Genomic DNA, 21707 nt, shown 5'->3' with positions numbered 1-21707 from the left:
CAGGTCTGGAAGCGTTCTGGCGCCTGGTTCTTCAAGGGCTTGCCAAAGCAGTTCTTGCCCTCTCCCATGCCCATCACCAAGCACAAAGAGCCCAGCACCCAGAGGGAGGCCAGCTCTGCGGAGCCTCATAGCCAGGACCAGCGGGCCACCAGCTATATGAAAGCACAGGGCCGAGGTGAGAGAGGCGCAAGGGATGAACACCCACTGCCGGTTTGGTTGTCAGGACCAATTAGATGTCTTCTGATCCATCATCCAAATCAGTCAATCAAATGTAGCGTAAACGAAGGACATAACTTACACCCCTTGGCATCTTCCACTGTGCAAGCTGTATCTCTCCCCACCTCTCCCAGTCTCCTACTGGTCTTCACGTCCTCCAGATGGGGGGGTCACTCTTTTTCCTGCAGGACGTAATGAGCATATTCAAGGCCAGTGGGAAAAGAGGCCAAACCCACAGGAACATACATCACCCTCCATCTCTGCCTAATTAATAATATTGACCTGTTTTGTTGAAAATAACATTAACAACATTTGTCGTCTTAGAGGTTGACCTTATCAACTAGAAATAATTACAGCTCCTCAGTAATGTGTTGTCTTCTTTGAACTCAGTGACAGCTTTATCACAATAAAAAATTGGTAGACTTTATACATATTTAGCTACAATCTTTAATCAGCTGTTTTCGATTGAAAACAAATTAACTGTAATCTATCAAATTACATTTAATCCCCTTCAAAATTGTTATCTGTGCAAACAGACACTGGGAACACATACAACCCATAACAGCTTCAGTGTTTGATAAATATACCCTGGGGTTTAAGGGCAGAAAGGTGGATTTTTCATCCATTTAGATCTTCTAAAACACTTGTAGGGTGACCAACCTTCAGGGAAATCTTTACAGAGCTTTTTCTGGGGCAATTCATAATATTGACCATCTTTAAAGAGGAATCAATGAAAGGCCTGGACTAACCTATGTTATGATTCAATAAAGATCTATGATGGTTCTTTTATTTTAAATCAAGAAGAAAGCCAATGTTATCTATCAGAGATGTTTTTTAGTTTTGTATCAAAATCTGAAACACAGGCTGTTCTCTTGATCCTCATGAGATTATTGACTACAATAAAAAAGTGCAATTCACATTAGACACAATAAACATATCTCAAAATGTTTTAAATCAGGAACTCCCTAGACCCACATTCATGCCAAAGATGAGAAACAAGCAACAAAGGGTACAAAATAAAAAATATATAATTTCAGTTGTTTTGTGTGTTTTTTTTTTGTGTTTTTTGTACTCTTCAAAAAAATCTATTGTTAACTTGAGATAAAAAGCTTTTATGATTATAGCCTAATGTGTTGATGTATGAAGGGCTTCTGAAATTGTTTGACAAAATTACCCAATTAATAATTCCTATCTACTTTTATACAATAGTAGCTAGTTTAGGCTGTCATTTTTACTTGCTTTTCTCCCTTCGTTCTCAAAGCTGAGATGTACTACACTTGACAGCCCAGTTTATGCCAGTCACAGAGACTTCAGGTGCCTTTTCCTCACAGCCCAGTGAATCACTGCAATCAAATGTGTCTTCTGCTAAATTTGGAGTCTCCTTGATCAGATGAAAAACCTGATTCATAATAATAAGTAGAGTCCATTGAATTTTGTATGAAACTTTCATAATTATTACAGTTAGTGCCATTGCCAACCACTTGTTTGGTGAACATTTGAACAATGTTTTGACACCATGAGTTCTTCAAGGCATTTTTAGTATGAAAATCAATTGTTATTATTATTATTTTAATTACTATTATTATTACTATTATTAATACTTAATTGGTCTATTAGTATCTGCATCTGAGGGACCTCATTCTACATGTCCTGTTTAGTTCATCCTGACCTCCATACAAGATGTTTTTGGTGGATTCCCGTAAATTGGCTTTATTCCTTACACCCACGTCTCATTTCCTCTGTCCTGAATGTAGTCACATTTAATTTTAATTTGTTTCCTTTCATCACAGTTCCTTTGAAGAGTCTTTACAACTCCTCAAATTATTGTGTGTTTCAGGCTAAGGATAGACTGTTATTTTAACCAGGTTGTGCATTTTACACTGTGTTGACCAAAACTAGAAACAGTATTATTGTCTGTCAGTTATTACCACAGTATGGCAGATAAATGGTGTGGTAAGATTGTAACTGATGTTGCTGTTTTCTCCAATTTCGTAGGGCAAGTAGAGAATCAGGCCCCAAGCACAGAGCAGGCTGTCACCGGTAAGCATTAAATCACTTTTCTTAGTTGGATTCCAGTAAGACTTTCCAGATGGTTCCCATAATTGTATATATATAAACCACCTTGACCAGGATTATTTGATTTTATATGCTAAGTCATCATTTGGAGAGAAATCACTGTCAATACCTATAAGGCATCTGTTGGTTTTCACCTTCTAATGGTTGTTTCTGTAGGGTAGCAATGCCTCTGAGATAAATGAAGGCTTGAGAAGTAAAGCACTGACTCTGATTTTGCTACCTCCTTTACAGAGGCAGAAAGCACCAGCAGAGGGAGCTATCCTCCAGTGAGCCGCAAGCCATCCGAAGCGCGAATGGCTCCCAGCAGCAGTGAGAGCCGGGAGTACTACAATGAGGGTGACAGCGAGGTCAACAGGAGCCCAACAGGTTAGTACAGCTGACCGTAATGAAGGCTTTACAGTACTGCTGTTCCTGACCAGTGTCTTTGTTTGGCTGTAGCTTTGACTGTGGAAGGCAGTGGTATGTACTTTACTGCCTCTAAAATCTCCATTTCATAACAGTTGGAATCAATGTGGGTTTTAAGAGTTGCAGGCCCTTGTGAGTCTATGACAGGTGCTGGAAAGGTAATGATTTTAATAGTATTTGAACCAGGGCTTACAGGTGGCAAAGCCTGAAGTTAACCCTACTGTTGTGCAATGGTGTCTTCTATCCATCCTTGGTTTAAACTTCAATGTTTTGCCCTTGGGTTGATGAAAGGGAACAGAGAAGATGAAAAACCTAACTGCAAAACTGCATTGATGATTTATGCATTTATGTATTAAGCTAGCAGAGGCCCTTACCCAAGGACACATTTAAAATATCATCAGAGTGTTACTCTGGTTGGGGTGAATATTAAATCTATGAAAAATCATTTCGCTACTAGGAAATAATATTTTTAGTGGCAACATGTTTTATATATTATGCTCCTTCTCCTTCTATTGCTAACTGCCTATCCCTTCCCCAGCTGTGAAGAGAGCTAACTCAGTCCAGGCTTCCAGACCCCCTCCGACCTCTGCACAGATGGCACAGCAAGGTAAGCCCAGACACTACTTGCATTTAAATTTCACCTAAAAAAGCAAACAGCTTTATTGAGGGGGTCAAGCAGTGCTGTAGTGGTGACTGAAGTAGTGGGTATACTCAATGCTGGCGATTCGTCGACCGTTGGGGAGTGGTGGGGGGGGTTGGCGATTAGACAGGCAACAGAATTCAATATAGGAATTCCATTGGCATACGTAAAGTTCCATTCACATTAAGTGGGCATACAGGGGCACGCCTCTTTTCGAGAATTCAGTTTAGTGCACGGCTCCTCTGCCTCTTCTGCATTTCCTGACACTTTTGGGAAGGAAAATACATAGTATGGACTTAATAAATTAAATCCACCAAAATAGCCACCATAAGACATACTTTATTGAGGGATTTCCAATGGAAGGAGTTTGTTACTCTTTAAAACATTTTCAGAACGTGAAGGAGTCAATAACATTGGGTCAAGTGTGCTAAAGATACCCTCTTCCAAGGTGGGGTTTGCATTTTGTAATACATGATCTATTCACTTTCAAAGTAAAGTGAACTCTCTCTGTCAGCAAATCCCCACAGAATACACAGCCAGCGTGATTCATAGTTTTCCGATATGTCTGTTTCATGCAGGTGGCAGAGCAGCGCAGAACCCTCCATCGCGATACCCTGAACAAAAGCAAGGTAAGGGCCCACGGGAATAGCTACTGTAAAATGCTGGATGTTGTCAAGCCTTTTTTATACTAGCAAAAATTCCACGATAAGTGAACATTGCACCTACAGTAGCTTCCAAAACCATAACTAGACGAAAATGGAAATGAAATTTGTGAAGACAAGCAAGCTAAGTCCGTAAGATGAAGTGAAAGAGCACTCAATTGATCTCAGATCCCACTGAACCCCCTTAACTTGCTGATGAGCTTGATGTGGCTGATAGCAAAGCTGTGTGTCTGATGAAAGGAACCAGTCCTTTTGCAACCGATCTTGGCACGAACACAACCTTAAATTGTATTAATCCAGTTAGTCAGATCATTGAAATAGATGCAGCACCACTACGACATACGATCCTTCACCCACCGGCCATTTTAATTCAATCTAGGAATCTATTGTGAAAATCCCTCCAAAGGAGAGTGACCTGATGTCTTTTTGTCTAAGCAGGAGTACAGCCTGTGTCGGCAGGACAGATGGACAGTGGATACTCCACTGCCACCCAGAGAGAGGAGAGGACTGCTGTCCCAGCCAAGGATGAGAGGAGGCAGCCAGCAGCCTACAGCAACCCCCTGGCCCGACACCAGCAGCCCCCACCAGAGGAGGATGAGGAAGAGGCTAACAGCTATGACTCCGACGAAGCCAGTGAGATGATATACTAAAGAAATCTTACATTTTACAACCAATATTGACATATTTTAAGCTTGATGCCCCATTCGTTGATGGGCTGATATAAGGGAGAGGAGAGGAGGAAGACGTTTTAGGTGTATTTGGGTGATATAATGACTATCCTTCACATTGCAGCCACCCTGGGAGCTCTGGAATTCAGCCTTTTATACGAACAAGAAAATAGCTCCTTACACTGTACCATCATCAGAGCAAAGGTAGGTTACAGGCAAACAAATTGTAAGCAACTTCTGCAGAATCTGAATTTCAGATTATCCAACTGAAACTGAAAACAATTGACAAAAATTAAGCTGCCGTCACATGCATAATCTATTTTGGCAGTTGAAAGGGTGACTAACAGGTAAATTGATCCTGTGTAAAGGTTTTGGAGCCTTAATGAAGCAGCAGCCTTCTATTGTTAATAAGACACTGCTGAAACACGTACACACACATGCGCCAAACAGCTTCAACTAAATCTATGTTTACAATTAGTAGCACAGGTAAAACTCTCAAATGACTCTCCAGTGATTCCCTCAGGGTAATCACAGATTCATGGCGACTGGTCACACTGTGTTGTGTTTTTGAAAAGTCGCAACTTTTGCTTTGTGTTCAATTTGTTACGATGTAGGTGTGACCATTCTTATTGGACTAAAAATCAGTAGAATATCAATGGAAGACCTAAAGCTAAAGAAGTGTTGAATTTTAACTCCACTCTCCAGGGTTTGAAGCCAATGGATTCCAACGGGCTTGCAGATCCATATGTCAAGATTCATCTGTTGCCTGGAGCCAGTAAGGTAATGACCGTCTCCAATGTGCAGAGGGGTGATAACAGTTACAGTATGGCTCTCGAGTCTAGTACTTTGTACAGAATTTATGGTCAATTATTTTAATCTGCAAATTTGCAACTAGTAGAGAAACACTAGAATTTGCAATTAGCTGAGGCACAAACGGGTAATTACTTTGGATGGTGACAGGCAAACAATGCACCAGTACGCAAAGTATTGCTCTACTTTTCCTCTTCACAGTAAGGGAGCGAGAAGAGCTTTAAGCAGTCCCCTGATACTTTAAACTCTGCATAGATCTATCTGCAATATGATGGCTGGAGTACTCCCAGGATGCTTTCAGACAGAATTTGAAACAACAACAAACAAAAACATTTGTATTGTTATTTATTATCATTAGATACATTGAAGTACTGCCATGTTGAGTTATAACTTAGTGTTCTTAATTGTGGTGGGTATAAAATTGTGGTGGGATGAATTAACTGGCAGTCCAACGTTTATTTTGTATTTGTGTTATTATTTCAAAGGTATATCAAAGGTAATACCAGGATTTTCCATTTTGTGGTTATAATTAGCTTTATTATTTTTGAATACTAACTTTTATAAACAAGATTTCTCACATGTGATTTTTAATAGTCAAACAAGCTGCGCACCAAGACTCTGAGGAACACCAGAAACCCAGCGTGGAATGAGACTCTGGTTTACCACGGCATTACCGACGAGGACATGCAGAGGAAGACACTGAGGTATCAGCCTTGAAAACTAGACATTTGAGACAATAGACATAGAAAATATGAATGTAATTTCCTTATTATCATTTATAAAAACAAAATACAGACATTTTGTTGTCCTCGTCTGAAGTTTTCTTTTCAAAGAGGAGATTCGAAGCAGAGTAAAATTGCCAAAGTGTACAGTTATAATTGAATGTATTTGGGTCAGTGACGAATAAGGATTTTAAAATGGTAAAAAAAAAGAAAGATTGTTTAAAATACAAATTAAAGCTCTTTCTACCTTCATCAGAATGTTATGCATATATTTAAAAATATATATATTTCTGAAAATAATAATTTATACTTTTTTATTATAAATCGTATGATTTCTAGTATCAAAAATGTCATACCGGTTAACAATGATAGATTTGCAAATTATTTTACTTTTTTTGTCAGCATAAAGTGGGTTATAAGTATTCATAGTTTGATCTCAACAAACATATTCAGCCCACACAATTAATCTCACAAATTTGGGCTTTTCTATAGACACCGGCGCATTTTTTGAAGTTAGTCACCCAAAACATAACGCTGAATACTGAACAATGATGAGAAATGTCTGAAAATGCTTTCTAGTAAAAATAATATGATTATTGTTGTATCATTAATTCAAGGACACTGACTTATGAACTTTAACAAGAAAAATCTGTGTTGTCCTACCGGACTGGTATTGTTACTTGGAATGACATACTGTGAGATTTCATATGGGATGAGATCTAAAGATAGTCTCAGCAACAAAGATGTACTTAAAAATCATGCTGTATTTAACAGAGAGTGAGAGTTACTAAATGTATGTTTTTTATTTAATTAACAGTAAGTGTGCAGTCACTTTGATGCAATACAATTCCACTCAAGGCATAGGCTTTGATAAAACAGTAGCAATAAAACATTTTAAGATTTAAAAACATTAAATATCAGCACATTAACTATTTTTAAGATTATACAGGAAACATGTAAACATACGCCATTTAAAAAAAAAGTTAACCGTAACAACAATGTTGTAACTCATTTATGACATGAAGTCAATTCAATTCAATTCATTAACATTTCAATGAATTAAAATGTATATTGAAAGTTTTGATATCATAACATTTTAAATGTATAGGAATTATGCTATTTTTGAATTTGGATTTATATATTCTGTTAAAACTTGCAAATGGCATAAACATCTGCCATCTCGTTTGTTATTTAAGGACATCCACACAGACCAAAATTGCATTAAAACTACAGAAATAATGTTATAAATATGTTATTGTGATATGTGATGCCTACACGCTCAAAAATAACCATAAAATTAATAAAAGTAAAAAAAGTAAAAGTAAGGCACTCCAGATAATGAGTGACATTGTTGAATAACAGAAAGTGATCGTTTTCTGGTATGACAAAATTGTTTTCCGGTATGACAAAATCGTTTAATGGTATGGCAAAATCGATTTCCAGTATGACAAAATTGTTTTCTGGGATGACAAAATACAAGTTTTAACTTATGAATCAGGCAATTACTTAACCATTTATATAAATGTATTACTTTGACCTACAACTATTCAATGTCATCTTTCACATTAAATATACATTTTTTTAAACAATATTATACATGCTTTTTAAGTATTGTCCAGTATGACACAGAATTTTGTACCCTTTTGCACCAGTGATCGAAACGGTCAAACTATTTTAGGAGAGACTTACTAAACTTTCTGCACAGCCTGGGGGTCCTTCATAATCTTCTGAATGATGTAATGTCCTGTCACATGGCTAGCAAAATGCATTCTGATGTAAAATTCTCCTGAATGTCTGTTGTCTGGAATGACATTGAAAGAAATCCCGATATGGGGACAAAAGGTTTTTTCATGTAAAAATGAAATGAAATTAAGAGTTTTTATACAGTAATGCAAACACACAGTTATGACCAACTGTTCAATCTAAGGTTTTATATTTTTTTTATGAGTTTTTGTAACATTTTTGAATTTTCGTTTTAGGTGTGGACAGTTATCCAGTATGACATTTTGGATGATTGGAGATTAAAAGCTCCTAAAATACTCCTATCAGTGAATAAAGATAGGAGTGTTGAGACATATTATTCAGTTTTAATAACAAATAAATACATGTAATATTTGTAATATGCTTGGGACACCAAAATTAATGCGTCACGTCATTGACCCGTTTACACCCTGTGTTTCAAACCATCTTATTCGTTGATTCTTTACATTTTTTACAGTGGTTCAGCCTCAGGAAATCTGTAACGATTCCAGTTGACTGAACAGAGTTAATACAGGGGGTGTATAAACTGCCACTCCATATAAATCAACTGCAACTATATTTGCTGGTATATTAACACCAATTTAACTTAAAGAGATTTCAGATTTTCTTTTCTTTTTTTCGTAGCACCATGTAATTGTCTGTGATTTTGTGTACATACATATATGCAGTAGATCTTTGTCCAAGGTGAGGGTTACACATTGGTCAAATCATTGAACTTACAGGGAAAATAGGGTTAGATTGAGGGATCTGGAAGAACTGGAAAATCTACTGTTTTTCCTGAAATAAACTTGAAAAAGAATGCTGTGTTGTGCATATAAATATATTAATAAACAAACAATACAATAAAAACTAAACATAAAATACAACAAACCTGTAGATACACGTGCAACCACAGACTGACTCATACCACCCTTTATGGGATCTTTTCACCTCTTTTCCACTGGTGGATGTTTTGGTGGCATGGTTACTGTAATGTACTGTACATTTTCCAATAAGGAAATTCCATGATAAAGCTGTGATAAAGTCAACACCCAGCAACATGATGCCTGTTCTTCCAGAATAATTGTTTAGTGTGTAAGCAAATTCACACTGCAGAAACTCACGTTGGTCCAAGAACTAATCCATATGCCAACCAGAAGGGCCAGACAGGGTCCCTAAAGTATGTGACTCCATTGCTTGGGAAGTCCCATAGGAAAGAAACTGCACAGAGAAGAAGAATTGTTCCTGTATTGCCTTACTGTGTGTACAGACTTTAAATTGCAGACATTGCCAACTGAATCACTTGCAATGTTATGCCCACAGGATCTCTGTCTGTGATGAAGATAAATTTGGACACAATGAGTTCATCGGGGAGACCCGCGTGTCCCTTAAGAAACTGAAGATCAACCAGAAGAAGAACTTCAATGTGTGTCTGGAGAGAGTTGTTCCGGTGAGTTGTTTTGATGCTTTGTTGTGAAATTGTATTTGTTTTGTATACACACAGGGAAACCATCCCAGATGGAGAGGCCTTCCAGTTCAAAGCATCAAAGGGTGGTTCGCCAACAAAATGTGTTTGCAATTACAGTCTCTGTGCTGTTTAAATTTTAAGAAACACAAGAGAAATATAATTGCTATAACTTCTATGCTGATATATTTGCCTATGGAGCAAAATGGTTTGGAAGGTTTACCCTCATAGTCATTCAGTCGGTTGCCTTTACAAAAAGACTTGGGAACATAATGGGGCTCAGCAGCCAAAAATGAGACATAGCAAAATGTATGTTAATTATAAAATAAATGTGTTTAAACCGCTGACAGCACATAATATCGGTATCCGTGTATTAACGACAGAAAAATGCAAAAAGTGTGTGTTTTTATCTAAACTTGACATTTGAAAGGAATGTTTATTGCCATTGGCTGTCTTAAAGCACAGATGCATTTGTGTTACACCACATGAGTGGAGCCGTGAATCTGGTCCCAGGGACTGGTGGCCATGTTTGGAGGTGAAGGAACTACCTTATGCTGGCTACATTCTTTATCAAGATCTTTTCAAGCGCTTTGTATCGCAGCTGTAAGGTAACCACCACCATTGTCAGCCTACTGATACCCTCTGTCCATCTTTAGATGAAGCGGGCTGGAACTGCGGGGTCTGTGCGTGGCATGGCTCTCTACGAGGAGGAGGTAACCATATTTTCGCAACTGCTTGTTTTCTTAACAGTGATTTACCATTTTAATTCGAGTCATTCATCTTACTCCAAGTAATGTATATCAGCATTTTCAGCATAAATTTGTATCCGATTGCATTTTTTCCGTAGACATTTCTTGGTTTAAATAATATGTTCTATGGTTATTAACATTAATGTCAGGAAAAGTAGCTGCTTTGAAGTGTAGACTCTTAAACCTCTGCAACACTCATTTACCGTATATATATCCAATGTTGGTACATGTTTTAAGATGCTGTGTTCAAGCAAAATAGTTTATTACAGCTAGTAAACTAGATACGTAAGAACAGGCCAGATGGAGTGTTTGTTCCTGTTTTCACATATGTTCTCGTAAAAAAAAAAAATTGTATATATATATATTAAGCCTAAAAGTTTTCATTTTCCCTTGGTTTGTTTGCTTGTCAAATTTGATCTTACTATTCGAAACCACATTTGAGGTAGAGAAACTAAAATAAATCAACAAGTTTCCACAAATTCTGGATGCTCAATGACATTTCAGTCTCTTTTTATAAATCAGACAGCCTGCAAAATAATATGAATCACCGGAGCGCTACCTCCACTGTTAGTCAGAATGGTCTGTTGGTTACTTTTATAATACTGTGAACATTTTGCAGTAGAATACAGATTAGGGCTGGTTTGGGCTCAGGGTTTGATTCCCCAGTAACCGTAGACTTTTTTTAGGCTGAGGGTGATCTTCCTTCTGAGTTTAAATTGGCTGCCTTTTTGGGGACTTCCAAGTAAGTGTCTAGTGTTTCTTATCCCCCGCTGTGTGCAGGCGAAGGAGGGTGGAGACGTGGAGGAGCGTGGGCGTATCCTGGTGTCGCTCATGTACAACACCCAGCAGGGCAGGCTGATCGTGGGGATCGTGCGCTGCGTGCACCTGGCAGCTATGGACGCCAACGGCTATTCTGACCCCTTCGTCAAAATGTACGTTACACGATTGCTTCACTTTCATTCTTTACTGTGCAGGCGACACCTCCAAACACGTCCTAGAGAGGCCCAGTACCACGGATTGTATATTGATCATTTCATTCTGATCAATTTGTGTTTTAGGTTGGCTAAGTAATGGAAGGATAATTTGGAACAAACACCTGCAAACACTTTTTCCGTCAAGTACAAGATTTCCTTTTATTGAACCAGTAATGCATAACTAACAGTCCCAGTTTCTAGATTTTTTTGGTTTTTATTTGAATGACCTATAACAATAAGTGGATTGGTCTCTCCAAGACCATGGTTGGGCACCACCAATTTAGGCACATCATTATGGGGTTAGGCCTGGAACAAATCAAAACCTTAACTCAACAGCCAATATCAACTTTTAAACATGTCACGTGATGGTAATATATTATGATGGTAAAATATTATGATCGACAACTGGGCAGGGTTTTGTTTTAATCCAGACCAATGTAGGTTCACTACATGACACATGACCCAACTGATGTTTTCTCTTTTATTCTCCCTCAATGTTTAAAGTCTTTCTCCACATCCCTTGCAGGTGCATGCCTTATAATTGCAACCAACTGCAGTGTGTTCCTCCACTGATTGTTTTCGTGTACTTTGCTGCTGCACAGCGTGTGTTGGATGGAAACTGTTTCTTTTGCAGCTGCTTGGGTTGTCAGAGAAGCAGCCCACACAAGCACCTGGTACAGCCCTACAATACCAGGATGCAAACTGTGTCTGAGGAAAAGTCCACAGCTCCCCCTGGCGGTTCAATGAAAAAAACAAAAACAAAAAAACACACAAATGTCAGTTTCTTATCATTGGAAAATCAGGCTGAAAGTGACATCTTAGTGTAACATGACGTGGTGAGAGGCAGGGAGTAAGGGGGGGTGTAGCTCTTTTTGGAGCAAGCCACTTACTGAACTGTAATAGTAAAGGGTCAGAAGATTAAAAGGTTAATCAGGACCTAAACTGCTGAAGGTTTGATAGAGCTGGAGATTAGTATTTAATAACATTCAAATCCAGATGGACTTGCTAAGTATGCAGGATAGCGTTCATGTGCTGAATACCAGATAGAATGATGCTAAATAAAGAAATACAGACTGAATGGAATAACATCTACAGACGTGTTCAAATAAGTGAATTTGTTAAACCCGATAAAACAATATAGCCCTGAAAGTCAACATAACACCCAAACTAGGAGGAGGAGAAGACTTAAATCTCTGCAACACTTATTTACCGTATATATCCACATTTGAGGTAGAGAAACTAAAATAAATCAACAAGTTTCCACAAATCCCGGATGCTCAATGACATTTCAGTTTCTTTTTATAAATCAGACAGCCTGCAAAATAATATGAATCACTGGGTGCTACTTGCACTGTTAGCCATAATGGTCTGTTGGTTACTTTAATAATACTGTGAACATTTTGCAGTAGAATACAGATTAGGTCTGGTTTGGGCTCAGGGTTAGAGTTTGATTCCCCAGTAACTGTAGACTTTTTTAGGCTGAGGGTGGTCTTCCTTCTGAGTTAACTAAAGTACAATTGGGGTGGCTGCTTTTTTGGGGACTTCCAAGTAAGTGTCTAGTGTTTCCTATCCCTCGCTGTGTGCAGACGAAGGAAGGTGGAGACGTGGAGGAGCACGGGCGTATCCTGGTGTCCCTCATGCAAAGCCAAGTTTCTATCAGCTATATCATTGAGCCACATTCTGCACTTTTAACAAACACACACGGCGTGCTTCTGTTACACAAATCAGGAGTATCTTATCTTTGGAAAATCAGGCTGAAAGCATCATCTTAGTGTAACATGACGCAGAGAGAGGCAGGGAGTAAGGGGGTTGTGGCTCTTTTTGGAGCAAGCCACTTACTGAACTGTAATGGTAAAGGATCAGAAGATTAAAAGGATTATCAGGGCCTAAATTTCAGAAGGTTTTATAGAGCCGGAGATGGGTGTTTAATAACATTCAAATTCAGATGGACTTGCTAAGTATGTAGCCCTGAAAGTCAACTTCACACCCAAACTAGGAGGAGGACAAGGAGGAAGACATAAATATTAACATTGAGCACAAGCAGATTAAAAACTTGTGGGTGTGTGGATCCAACTGGCAAATGATACTGTGGTTTAAGCAGCAGCTTTACTATATTCTTGGGGGCTGAGGGAAACCGAACGAGAAAAGATGCAGCCAATGTCCTTATTTCATACTGTTCTGTTGGCCTGTAATTTGGAAGCATAACAGTTTACCAATCAGAAGACTTTAAACAAATGATCTACTCCTTTATTCTCTATCTGTTACAGTGTACATGTATCTCACTCCATGATACCCTTGAGAGCAAAGGCATTAGTGTCTGTGTGACCTAATAGATTTCCTTGTGTACGCGGCTATACAGATAGGGACGAGATTGGATATTGATTTCCTCTGAAGTACAAATAAAACAACATAAGGACTAACATATAAGACCCAGCAGAAGATTGTGTATTGAGGAGTTTGTTTCACATGTTTTTGTTCTTCTCCAGCTGCCTAAAGCCAGACATGGGGAAGAAAGCCAAAAATAAGACCCAAATTAAGAAGAAGACCCTAAATCCTGAATTCAATGAGGTGATTTCTCAATATTTCATTAGAATTATGTTCAGATTGTATTGTATTTCAGACATGATCTTATTTTGTCCCAGTGTTTTTCAAATAAGACAACATATGCAGAATAACTTCTTCCAAGTTTAAAACACTGCTTTGTATTGTTGTAGATGAAACACACACATCATTAAAGAGTGCATCCAAAAAGCACACCATTAGTGTGGTCTAATGGCCAATGTTTTAGATAGCTAAAAATAGCTGGCTTTCTCTTCTGTGACACTTTGAAAACTTCAAGAGGAAAATATCATTGTCTTTACGGTGCTGAATTTGGAAGGTGTCTAGGCAAATATGGAAATGCTGCTGTAGGTAGAATTACTCAAAACTGCTTGGCCAACTGCTATTTAAAAGCAAGCTCCATAGATTCAAGTGGCTATAATAGTAGAGCTCTTCAGAAATAAAAGCTCCAGCCAATTACTGGGAAATATTTCCAACAAAATAAACCCTTGTGTGTCTTAGCAGCTCACAGTCACGATGCTAAAATTGACCTAAACCATGAAATGTATCAGGCATCTTAAAATATGATAATAGAAAACTGCAATGGAAGAAATATATAAATATATAGGTATGAGAATTTATCCTGACACAGTTTACTTTTACTGTAATGAGAAATTGAAGAGGAACAGGTCTGGTTATCATATGTTTTATTAACAAACACAGGCCGAATGGTTAGTGTGGGAACAACAGTAAATACATCAGGATGTTAATATTGCTCCAAGCTCCTATAGACCAATATTGCTCTCTTTCAGGAATTCTATTATGAAATCAAACACAGCGAGCTGGCGAAGAAGTCTCTTGACATCTCAGTGTGGGATTATGACATTGGAAAGTCTAATGATTACATTGGTAAGTCAAGGATTTATTTGATTGATCTGATGTAAGTGTACAAAGCACTGTAAATACATCATCAGGTTTCACATACACCACATGCAATACCACTTACATTTCTGCTCTCTTGTCTAGGGAGGTTTTCAGTCCAGGAAGAATGGACCTATAGGCAACTACATGTCCTGTGTGAAATCAGGCAGAATGTCATAGTATTCGTTCAGGAAAAACCCAATGAACAAATTCTATAAAAGCAGGTTAAATCCTGGCCATATGTAATGTGTTTACAGTGGGCCTGGGTGCAAGACAAGTCTATGCTCATCCAGGTAAACACAATATGAAACTAACATCTTAGGTAAATTGCACATAGTTGCACCACAATAACCTTGTGAGAGCAGTAAACTGAACTAATGACTAACTGGAAAAGGGTAATAATGAAAAACAATCCACAACGATCATAATCTGAAACAACGACAACAACAAAACATACATACATTACAAAGATTATTGTTCAGTTCACCTTGAAAAAGCAATGATCTACACTCACTGATACTAGGAAGTTGTAATAACAATTACTGAATGCAAGTAAAGCATGCAACCTATATAGATTACACACCATACAGTACAGTGCCATTGCAAAGACAATAAACAAACCGAATTCATGCTTTTCAATACAATCAGGTAATCAATACAGTTTGTACATAAGTAATACTAAACTGAAAGACCAGTGACAAATTATTCAAGACTAGCTGTGAGGCTGGAATATTGTTGGAATACCTCTCTGTGCCAATTTGTCAGTCCTTAAGCCACCAGCAAACCAACAAGGCAGGTGGGGCTTCTGGTTTCCATTTGGCCATTTTCTCTGTTATCTTCCAATCCTAAGTCCCATTTCCTTTTTTATCCACCCAGGCGGCTGCCAGTTGGGCATCACAGCTAAAGGGGAGCGGCTGAAGCACTGGTACGAATGCCTGAAGAACAAAGACAAGAAGATCGAGCGCTGGCACACCCTACTGAATGAGAACCATGTCTCCAGTGACTAGAAGCCCCCGCATGCCTCCTCTTTGCATTCTCCAAATTCTTTGTGTTGTTTTCTTGTCTTCCAGCACGCTGGCTAACGCTTCTGTCTGCTCAGGCCTTTTCCATCTGCTGTTGGCTTCCTACATGCTTGATGAACACCACCTCTACCACCACCACCACCACTTATACTGTTCATGTTGCTACCAGAGAAACTGTTTGTCTTCCATGTGTTTTAAAAAGTCTGCCCCCTGCAGGCGTGGCAGAGCTCACGTACGGATGATGTGTGGTGTGACGCGAAAGGTTGCGGCTCGTACTTTTAAGAAAGGTTGAGTAAAAATGCTTTCACCCTACTTTTGTGCGATCTAAAGTATAGCCACAGATTTTATCTTCTATTTTCAGGTTATTTCCATCTTTAAATAAAATAGAGAGGGAGAAGCATTGCATTTAATAATAACTTTTAACACATTCAATTGTCCATTCAGCTGTTGTCGGTTTCTGTTTGATTTTTAAAGGTTTACCCTTTGCCATTAATATGCACATTATTGTTTTATTAACACACAAATTCCCTAGTATAGTTTGACCTGACATCTCAGCTGAGCGATATTTCTTAGTATCCTGTACTCTGTAGTAGGACTACAGCTCCAGCTAATTGCAAGTGGTTAAAATATGTTTATCTGTATATCTCAAAGGATGGCTAGGATATACAGTTTTGTATGCAGTTGGTATGCAAATACCTTATTTATAGTGCTGGCCAAATAATACAGAAAACATGCAGGAGCTGGAAAATAAACAGGGGCAAAGCATGATGGGATGTGAAATGGTCAGAAATAAGGCTGATTCACCAATGTTCAGAGTATGAATTTTGTAAGGAGCATTCCACCATTTCCCTCAGCTGGGTATAATGTAGAATAAGAGCATCTATTGCTAGTGTACTTTATATTTTAATGTTCAATCCACACCACCGTGGATGTGGTGGGCAGAAATGTAAATGCAGAATTTGAAGCTTGCTGGACTTGGAGTGGAACAGAAATCGGTACAGTTGGGCAAATTCTAATGAAAGCTTTTACTCAGTTACTGTGTGTTTTTATTTTATTTTATTTTATTTTATTTTATTTTAATGGTACTGAAGGGACAAATACTATTCAGATGTTTATTTATTTATTGATTGATTAGTTATCTTTTCTCCTTTTGTAAAAAAAAAAAAAAAAAAAAGACAAAAAAACTAAAAAGAAATGTTGTGAAGCACCCTTTGAGTGAAGGAGTTTGTGAATTTCCCGTCATGTTTAATATGTGTATCCCCCTAGCCTCAAAGATGCTCATAGATATGTTTGGCTCTTAAACCACCTTAGTGTTAATTTGCAGAAGTTGCGAGCATTAGGAAAACCAGTTTTTACTCTGCTTTGCCAGTTATTTTATTTGTAATGACCAGATTTGTAATCTATCAGTCTCCTGTTGCTGCAGCAGAATGACAAAAGGCTACTTAACTCTAGAGTAAATCCATGCTCAGCAGAACCTGATCAGTAAAGAAGTGACAAATAAATACACACACACACAGGTATATACATAAATAAATGTACTGCTCATTTTGCATGAATTCTGTTTGTAGACCACCGGCCTCATCGTGCGTTCATGCATTGGGCATGCGGTGGCCCAGCTTAAGATGGAAGCTTTCACCTGTCCTCCTCTTGACGTAATCTAGAAGCTTTTGGCGTGTTGCTATAGGCAATTACTGTGTTTCAAGGAAAGCACACCATGTACAATGGAATGACCTCAAGACTTTATATTGCAGTTTGCAAGTTTGACAAACCCTATGCATGATTTGTCTTGTGGACCATAATGTAGATGACTTCTTTTATCTTGTCTTTTGTTCCTTGTGTAGTATTTCTTGACTTCTTTCTGAATCTTGAATCTACCATCTAAACCCATGGATCCATTTTTATTATTCTCTGTAAGAGCCACCTTGGACACTGGTGAAGAGACTCTAAATAAGTGCACAATGTTCTGTTGGGAAGATTGAAAAAAACCGTATTGAATTTAATTTGTGTTTTTAAACAAAGAAGACAACATTGCATACATTTTTATTGTGGTCATAAATCAGTTCCCTGTGCTCTCCTATGCAGTTTCATAAGACTACAAGTCTATTGTCTATTGTTGCCCTATAACACAAGTTAAATTAATATAAAGTAAAGAGAGTTTATATTTCCTGTAATTCAGGGATGTCTGTTTTCGCTCTAGGACTGTTGTACCTTGAGTTGATTATGTAACCCAAAGCAGTCATCCTCAAAAGCAGTACTATAAAATAATTATTTTCACTTCTAAATCATTATATATTGAAATCCACAATGTTAAAGAAAATAAGCTCTTCATACCTATAAGAATGTAATTTGTATATTTGTCTGATATGTGTGCCATTTAACAATATTTTTTACCACTTTCATTTTCCTTTAGCCTATGTCTCATATGTTGTTCCTAGATGCCTTTGCTTCAATCTTTACTAACATTTCCACACAAAACAGCTAGTTTGCCTCTCCTGTAGAAGTCATCAGCTTTGAAAATGTCTTCTAAAGCTACACCACACTATTATACAGAGTTGTGGCACAACAAAATACAGTTGACACCGGTTCATTATGTATTTGATGGTGTGTTGGGCTGAATGTCAGCTGCAATCCTTTTGATAGATGACAAGAGGAATACTGTACCATTCCTGCTGCCTTGTAGTATCAATTCCAGTTAAAGAAGCTGACTTTTGTGGTGTGGTTCACTGTAATATACCACCGATGTGTGGTTTTAAAATATGTTGGTCCTGGTGCCCTTCAAAAAGTCAGACTGTATTAATAAGGACACCTTTTCAATCAATTATAGGTAGAGGGAAGCTATTTTTGCTAGAAGATGTATTGGTTTTTTTTTTAATAATGTAAGGAAAGACAACCAAGTGACCCAGAACATGTATAATATGAAAAAAAGAAGACAGAGGCTATATAAAGCATGTTAGCAGCTGCTTTAAGAAAAATTAGGACCAAACTATTACAAATACAAGATGTGCTAGCAGCAAATTATTTACAGAATGTGTTTGCGGTGGAGGTTGGACTGATTATTTTGAGTGGGTAAAACCAATCTTCTTAACCCTTTTCCTTCTGTACATTGTTTGATTGTCCAAACATTTACTTTGTCACCTATGTCCACATTTATTAAACAAACTCATTTCTGTTCATTTCTGATGAGCAAGAGAGCAAAAAAGGATGTGTATTCTAACAACTGAGCAATCTGAGATCAAGTCTGAAATCTAAAGATGTGAACCAAGCCACTACAATAATAACACAGAATTAAATAATCAATACATTGGACACATACATTGTATATAGTGTATCCCCCAATAATAAATAAGATTCATGGCAGTTGACTGTCTAATGTTACAGCTTCACAATGACAGTCCTACATGTAATATCACATAAGCACAAAAAATAGACTAGAGAGCCAATATTGTCTCTCTTAAGTAAATAAATTAACAAACATACAAATAAGGGGAGGGGAGAGAAAACCAATACAGTAATTCTGCATTTGACAAAAGTATTTGTCTGTGTGAATATCTTTATTAAAACCCAATGTTAAAATTAAACTGTATGTGCTTCATCAAATACCATAGGCACATATATGGGCAATACTAGTCAAATTTTCAAATATACAAATATAAGCAATATCCTTATAACCTGAGTTTTCAGTTGAAAATAGGGTGATTTTACTCCAGTATGCCTCATGCTTATTAAGTTCTGTGATCTACATATGATATTTTGGTTCTTAAGAGATGTTTGAACACACAAATGCTGAATGACAAAATTACTATATGTCAATGTTTTCTCCCCCTTTTACTTCTCTGTTTATGTTTCAACATTAATTTATTAACGAGAGACAGTATGGCGTTAGCTTCAGTCTTTGCATTTTGCTTTTGTGATATTATTATAAATATATCTCAGTTGTAAAATGCCCACCATTTATTTTCGGGATATTTTGTTATTTAACAGTAGCTGGCGCGTTGGTTTTAAAACCTATTACATTGAGCCATTCAATTAAAATGGGTGATCAACATCTTGAGGTTTCAAACTGAAAACAAAGTTCATCAGATCAAATTAACTCAACCAGGATTTTTTACTGAAACATGAGCTCAATTCGGCTATCTATCAAAACATGACATCTTTGATAATTCTCTCACTTGATTAAAATTCATATAGTGACTCTACAGGTCAATTTCAATAGTAGAAAACCCAAAACTAAATAATGATTAATCCTCCTTCATATGTAATGAAAAGTACCCAATATCCACAGTACCAAACTAAATCTGGTATGATATGTGGACACGAGCAAACATAAGATAAAGAATAGTATGATCTGGCCTATTTACCACTGTGGCTGCAGCTTAATTAGATAATTGTCTTGAGATCCTTCTCTCTGCAGCTGACTGATTAACTAATCAACCAGCATGAGAATGAATTGGAAATGATCACTCATTGCATGGGCCATCAGCCAATCAGACAGCCAGGGTTAATGCTTTCAGCCCCATGAGGCCAACAGCAGCAACCCATAATGCAGTATCAATCGCCTATTCTCTTTTAAGGCGAGTATATTTGAAATCTGCCTCATATGAAGTGAGATTGTTTTAATTTGAGTCTACAGGGTGTGACTGATCACCTCATGATTCATTCTGCCACCTACATGTACCTGCTGTGTTTGGGCTTCATTGTTTCCACAATCCACTGTTATTGGTTGAACTGGCAATATATGCATAGGATAGCACTTGTGATTTGCGCCTTTTTTTTAACAAAGCTGTGCAGGTGTGCTTTGTAATAATCAGAGTTCTTGGAATTGACGAAAAAAAAAGAAAAAATGCTTTTGCCTGATTCTGACAGACCTGCCATTGAAGGCTAGTTTGGTGCACTCGGATATTCATTCACCAGTGCCTGAGATATTTTCCTTCAATTCCCTTTTTTGTTTTCTTTTTGACAATCCACTCCATCTTATAGTGTTGGTTTGTTATCTGTTCTTCCATTTTCTGCCCTTCATTTTTTTTGCTTTCTCTGTAAATAAGTAGTGCATGCACTGAAGAACATACCCTAATGTTTGCAATTGAATTAGCATGTAAAGAATTTTACATTGAAACTATGGTTTACACATACACCGACCAATAAAAGCCAATGGAAAGAACTTTGAGTCTTAATGAGTGTCTTTTTCTTTTGTGCACTTTTTAAATGGTGAACCATCAATAGTGGTTTATAAAATGTCACTGAAGCTTGAAATGGGATTTGATCCTGAAAACATAGTGTAATGGGTTGTTATTACTGTTATCCTGTTTAAGAACCATTGAAAAGGGAGGGATCACTGAGCCTCCTTTTGGATCACAGGTGAGAAACTGGATGATTTTGGGAAGGGGGGGTCATTTTAATGAGGAGTTTGTATACAATTATGTGATCATAGACACTATGAAATTCCCATCTCACCCCACACCTCAGCAGGGAAGATGCCACAAGTATGTCTACATTTCTATATAATTATCCATTAAGATGAGATGACTTTGATAAATGGGAGACTGTTGTATTTAACTCCCTAATGACAATTAAAATGATTAATTCTCCGCACTGATGGTATTTACCCTAGGGTTCTCGAAGGGAAGAGCGAAACCATGTTGAAGTCATGAAATGTGATTTATGTGTGTGTTTTCTAAGAGATGGAAATTTAGGCCAAGCAGTACAAATATGTAAAATGAAAGCTCTGACAGACTGGATGAGGAAAGATGGCTGAGCAGGTGCTAAACCCACTTTCTTGAAAAACGACTGGATTATAGGGACCAGAATATGCCTGACATCAATTCCACAGCGCTTAATATTAATACTACAAAATAAGGCATCCCAGTGAGGCAAAAATAAACACACATGGGCTTAGGAAGTATACGTTTTAAATGATGGAACCAAAGATTGGAAACTAGGTTGAATCATGTAAGCATTACTGTTATTTTGGGGGATAGTCAGAGATTCTGTTGACAGATCTTCCTTAACAAATTTCCTTCCCTTTCCGCTAAAAAGCTTTGATGCAGGAAAGGCTTACAAGATTTTGTACCCGGATTTCAGACAGCTTTTGACAAGGTATGT

At 37.6% G+C, this 21707-nt stretch overlaps 1 protein-coding gene across 2 annotated transcripts in view; it reads left to right on the top strand.

The window, feature by feature from the left end:
* rph3aa (rabphilin 3A homolog (mouse), a) overlaps positions 1-20766 on the top strand; it is a 76354-nt gene extending 55588 nt beyond the window's left edge. For both annotated transcript variants that reach the window (XM_066689446.1, XM_066689447.1), the window contains 15 exons: positions 4-175; positions 2212-2256; positions 2524-2658; positions 3236-3304; positions 3916-3966; positions 4438-4632; positions 4792-4871; positions 5373-5447; positions 6072-6181; positions 9263-9389; positions 10061-10117; positions 10934-11085; positions 13614-13695; positions 14478-14574; positions 15463-20766. In XM_066689446.1, the coding sequence (XP_066545543.1) occupies positions 4-175; positions 2212-2256; positions 2524-2658; positions 3236-3304; positions 3916-3966; positions 4438-4632; positions 4792-4871; positions 5373-5447; positions 6072-6181; positions 9263-9389; positions 10061-10117; positions 10934-11085; positions 13614-13695; positions 14478-14574; positions 15463-15593 (1578 nt within the window). In that variant the 3' untranslated portion in view covers positions 15594-20766. The remainder of the gene's footprint in view (positions 1-3; positions 176-2211; positions 2257-2523; positions 2659-3235; positions 3305-3915; positions 3967-4437; positions 4633-4791; positions 4872-5372; positions 5448-6071; positions 6182-9262; positions 9390-10060; positions 10118-10933; positions 11086-13613; positions 13696-14477; positions 14575-15462) is intronic.
* The last annotated feature ends 941 nt before the right edge of the window (positions 20767-21707 follow it).

The sequence above is a fragment of the Amia ocellicauda genome, chromosome 17 (genome assembly GCF_036373705.1).
Source record: "Amia ocellicauda isolate fAmiCal2 chromosome 17, fAmiCal2.hap1, whole genome shotgun sequence".
Lineage (NCBI taxonomy): Eukaryota > Metazoa > Chordata > Actinopteri > Amiiformes > Amiidae > Amia > Amia ocellicauda.
Note: the sequence above shows the minus strand (reverse complement) of the source record. Positions and strands in the feature narration are given on the sequence as shown.